Source organism: Penaeus japonicus, unplaced genomic scaffold (assembly GCF_977035675.1).
Source record: "Penaeus japonicus unplaced genomic scaffold, GWHDUDI00000001_assembly GWHDUDI00000024, whole genome shotgun sequence".
Lineage (NCBI taxonomy): Eukaryota > Metazoa > Arthropoda > Malacostraca > Decapoda > Penaeidae > Penaeus > Penaeus japonicus.
Window position 1 is genome coordinate 4,914,541 of NW_028234426.1, and position 5,000 is coordinate 4,919,540.

At 36.2% G+C, this 5,000-nt stretch overlaps 1 protein-coding gene across 3 annotated transcripts in view; it reads left to right on the plus strand.

The window, feature by feature from the left end:
- The first annotated feature begins 2,930 nt into the window (after positions 1-2,930).
- Positions 2,931-5,000, plus strand: part of LOC122259648 (START domain-containing protein 10) — a 25,846-nt gene continuing 23,776 nt past the window's right edge. The window contains exon 1 of one of the 3 annotated variants that reach the window (XM_043026542.2): positions 2,931-3,213. In XM_043026542.2, the coding sequence (XP_042882476.1) occupies positions 3,199-3,213 (15 nt within the window). In that variant the 5' untranslated portion in view covers positions 2,931-3,198. The remainder of the gene's footprint in view (positions 3,214-5,000) is intronic. The other 2 variants (XM_043026540.2, XM_043026541.2) reach the window with 2 other exon arrangements.

The following is a 5,000-nucleotide window of genomic DNA, read 5'->3' on the forward strand; positions in this document are numbered from 1 at the left end:
ATTATAATTATTATTATCAATATCATTACCATAATCAGCATCTTTTAACATAAACTTAATTGAGAGTAGTAGTAGTAGTTGTTGTTGTAGTAATAGTTGTAACAGCAGTAGTTTTAATAGTAGTAGTAGTAGTAGCAGCAGTAATGGTATTGGTAATGGTGGTGGTAGTAGTAGTAGCAGTAGTAGTTGTAGTAGTAGTAGTAATAGTTGTAGCAGTAGTAGTTGCAATAGCAGTAGTAATAGTTGTAGTAGATGTAGTTGTAGCAGTAATAGTAGTGGTTATTTTTACCATAGTAGTAGTAGCAACAATAGTAGAAGCAGAAGTAATAATATTAGTAATGACAGTAATAGTAGTAGTAGTAATTGTTGTTGTAGTAATAGTAGCAGTGCTGGAATAACAATATCACAATAGTAGGGACGGACAAATATATCAATACGAATAAACCAAAAAAATAAACAGTATTGACAAAAATGCTAACTGAAATTAATCCTTATCCAAACACTAATTCTATATTCAAAATCATTTCAAATAAAAACCCTGTTGAATGTAGAAGGGAGTTCTAGTTCTGTGTATCAGCATAATGTTCTGTTCCAGATATTTGAGATCCATGATGACCTGACATGACCTTTCACCAATTCACACCTTGTCGCGAATATTTAAATTAGAGGTCACAAACGTCATAATACACCGTATTTAACGTTTACCTGTTCTGCAAAACATGACAAAACAACAACATAGAAACGGATTTCCATACAAATTATAAATATTAAATGTGTTAAAGGCAGATACGGCACGTACATAGACGCCAATGAATATTCAACATCAGGGCCTTCCTGTTGTTCTGACGAGAGCAAAGTCAGATCATAATTTCATAATTAATTAAGTCATTTTTAAAGGAAGTTATTATTTTATTGGTGTTATAGCCATTATGCTCATTATGGTGATAATGGCTAATCACAATCATCATTATTATTATTACTATCATTATTATTATTCTCATTAACATCATTATTCTCATTATTATTATTATCATCATTATCATTACTGTTTAGTAGTTGTTAATATTACTATCATCATAATAGGTATTATGATGACAATATTAATCACAATGATAATAATTATCAGTATCATCATCATCATCATTATCATTTTCTAAAGACACTTGATATGAGCACCTTGACCTCGCCCCCTCTCTTCACCTCTTCTGACCCCCACTCCTTTATGAGTGACCCTTAACAATCAGTCACTGATTCACTTCTGGGCTAATTGCCTGTGAGAAAGGCTTGAGTAAATGTTTCCTTGTATTATCTGTTAGTTTGATTGATGAGATGTTTTCGTACATCATAATTTGACAAACTGTTTGAATGTAGTTGACCTAGTTTGACCTAAGATTAGCTTGTGAAGTTGTTTAAAGACCATTATCTCCGGTTGGCTATTTTGAAACATATAAATAGATATGAATTTCCGCACCAAAGTGAAGGCTCTTCTTTTTTTTTATCTTGTCCCTTTAGCAGCGACGTAAAAGTCAAGTCCCAATAGACAAGAATAACAATTATATTTACTGTTGTTTAAGTATACTTTTACCGCCACACCACCCGAAGCTAATACTTGATATTCATAATTTCCATCACCACCATGAACCAGCACACCGGTTGAATGACACCGAACAACCAGAAAGAAAATGAAGACGAAAAAAAAATATATATTTATCCACGCATTGTCAACCTAAGCGCTTAGAAACCGGAAATACTCGATGCTAAACTATAAGAATCTTCAACATCGCCTACCATCTTAAGCCAGTACAGCGGCTTGGCGGCAACTCTCGTCAAGGAAGAACATGCAATTTTGCTTCTATTTGGATGGGTTGTTATAACTCAGCAACCCAGATTATCAAACTAGCGACTTAAAATGGAGGCATAAGAGTTTTGCTTCGTCTGAGTTCGTCATATGTAAACGCATATGTCCTAACCTAACTCAACCTGTGTGGCCTTAATCTCTTACTTGTAATGCCACTGGATTTTCCAGACAAGGGGGTTAAGATAGCAGCTTGGAGCGATAGCACAGAATAACAAATTATTTCGAGATGTTAATATATTTTTCCCCATTAATTGGAGCTGTAATAAGTTCATTGTTCATCGTAAAAGACTGATAATATCATCACATTTGTCCGACCTTGTATACAGCCATTTACAATCACACGCACATCAATAACACATAAAAACACACAAAAAAAAAAATTAAATCCACACACGCAATCATAAAAAAACAAACAACACAAGCAGACGCACACAAACAGACAATCCTTCAAGCAAACACAAGCACATCAGGCAACAAACGCACACGCGCATAGTTCGCATTACTGATAACATCTGTAATACGTGGACAAAACATATGTATAAGCACCTGCATGCCTTTCCACAATGCGCACACATGGAAACCACATGGTTATCTATGACCTTGTATGAGTGTATGAACAGCTGTCCTTGCTTAAATATCAATTCAGCTTTGTTAAACAACGGTGTGTAACATATGCATATGCATGTAAAGTTTAACGTCAGGGAAAACTCAAGGCTTCCATTCATCAAACATTTATTAACTAAAAACAAACTCCCTCTCATATGTTTTTGAAAAAGGGAAAAAAGAAATAGCATGTTTCTCAACAAAGAGAAGAAAGAAAAATAATCTATCCCGACCTTCACGCCTGCATCCTCACAAGAGGGAATCGTGAATGAGCCGCCCACGCAAACATACCATGGGCGTCGTCTGCTGTGTGAAAACTTTATTGATGGACAAATAGCTAGCTGGATGAGAGGATTTGAATAGCTCCAGTACCAAATAACACCGAAGAACTGACAGACAGCTAGCTAGTTACCTCGTCCATTGATATATATATATATCCGCCACGTGAGAAGTCGACGGTTTTTCTCCTCCCGTCTTTTTGAAAATCCGATTACGCAATACGTGGCACGAGTTTTCCTTCGTGTTCTTTTTTTCTTTTTTCTTATAATTATCGCGAGTCGAGAGAGAGAGAGAGAGAGAGAGAGCCATGAGTAGTCTGTGACTAGAGAGAGAGAGAGAGAGAGAGAGAAGTAAGTGCTGTTGCTGCGCTGGCATGTGGCAAGGAGCAGATGTTTTCCTAGAGGGGAACACCTGCTGCTGAACTCGAGGGCTTTAATAAGCAAGTTACTAGTACAAATATGGATATAGGAGAGGTGAGTGGTGTGGGTTTTTTCATTTTTTTCTCTCTTTTTTTTAAATTCTTTATTGTGATTCTTTGGGATATCGAGTGAGATTCCTCTGTTGGTTAGACCTTGGGGTTTCTTTACGTGTATTCTTTTCTTTTTCTCTCTATTTCTTAAGTATTTTATTAAATGTTCAGAGACGAAATAACTTCCTGGGGATGGAATCTCTCTGTGCACTGAGTGAGATTAAAGCTGAACTAACCCATATGGGAGTGGTTTGAGAGTCCCTGGGTTTTTTTTAAAGGCGGTTTTAAAGGGGTAGTAATTTAAGGCATTCCTTGTAGTGGCTTCAAATCACGAGAAATTCAATTGGGGGTTTTGACAGGTCTTTGGTTATTGAGTAAATGAGTAAGAATTCCGTAAATAAAAGGGAAATATTTCTGTATGTTATGTTGTTTTTATTTTTTTTATCAAGAGGAATTCAGGAATGCATGTACCTTTACATTGAAACTTATGGTTATTGGTTTTGTCTATTGTGGCTTTGGTATATGTTGATGTGCTACATGAGAACTGAAGTTGTGTTTTTGAGATACTGTTTGCAGCATTGGCTTGGTTTTAGCTAATTGTTTTGATAAGTGTTTTAAGAAACTGTTTAATGTGATCTGAAGATGCAGAGTGATATAAGTGGACGGCTTTAATTGTAGAAGAAGTGGTTTTAATTCTAGAAGTGATTCTTTTAATTAAATTTCTCGGTGGTGTGCTGTTGCGTCAGATGGCAATTTTAGCTTCTTATCCCGGCATTTTTTTTTTTTTTTTCTGTGTTCTCAAGTGGGATTATTAATTCTAACCACTCCTAATTTACAGCACTACAGTAGGCTATACATGATTATATATGCGGAATGGAACCATATCAAGCAACTACACAGCAGCCTCCAAGCACTCTTGCTTCGAAAATGGCTCGGAAAATTCTGCTATGTATATTGTATATGTATACAAGATGGAGCTTGAAGTGGCTTTACATGTGACAGAAAATTGCAAGCTTTACAAGCTTTATTTTGCCAAAATATGCATACTGGAGGTTGTTGGCCTTTGATGGAGCATTTCCTGCGAGTCACTGCTGAAACCTTTCTGAATATTTCATTGCGTCGTTATCCACTACACTTGCTGGTTAATTTGTATAGCTGGGCGAGTCAATTGGGGGAATTTCCTTTCAATTATATGTTGCTGTGATCTGTGATTGAAGGCCTGTAATTGTCAAAACTTAGGACCAGATCAAGCATTGCTGTGGTCCATCTGCTATGGGCTCTGGCAAAGGCCAACACTGAATTTAACTTGCAAGATAAGGGCCCCATCTGGTTCTGTATGTGATGATAAATTGCCAGAGTGGTTGGCAAGCTCTACTGGAACAGAGGTCATAGCATAACTGGACTTCATGATTGTGGCCTCAAGTTTACTTTATGCAGGTTTTATAGAAGTGTATTGTTTTATGGTGTTTTTTTTTTCTTTCTTACTTTTAACTCATTTTCCTCGTTTGTTCAAGTCTTATTTAGACAATTACTGGTAAGGCCACAACTTAATGTCTAGCTTAATGATATCATAAATTCAATCAATTGCCGTGGCTTCTATGCCTTTAACATACCAGGAAAGAAAAACTAACTGCGAGATAGAGCTCTGAGATCTGATAGGTTCTTTACTTTTAAATTACCAGGGAGGTTCAGAAGCTCTATCTACTTTGAATATAATGATAAGAGATTTCTCTTTTGCCATTGATGTGGGTACCAAAGGTGTAGAGACAAGTGTCTTGGAATCTCCTATTA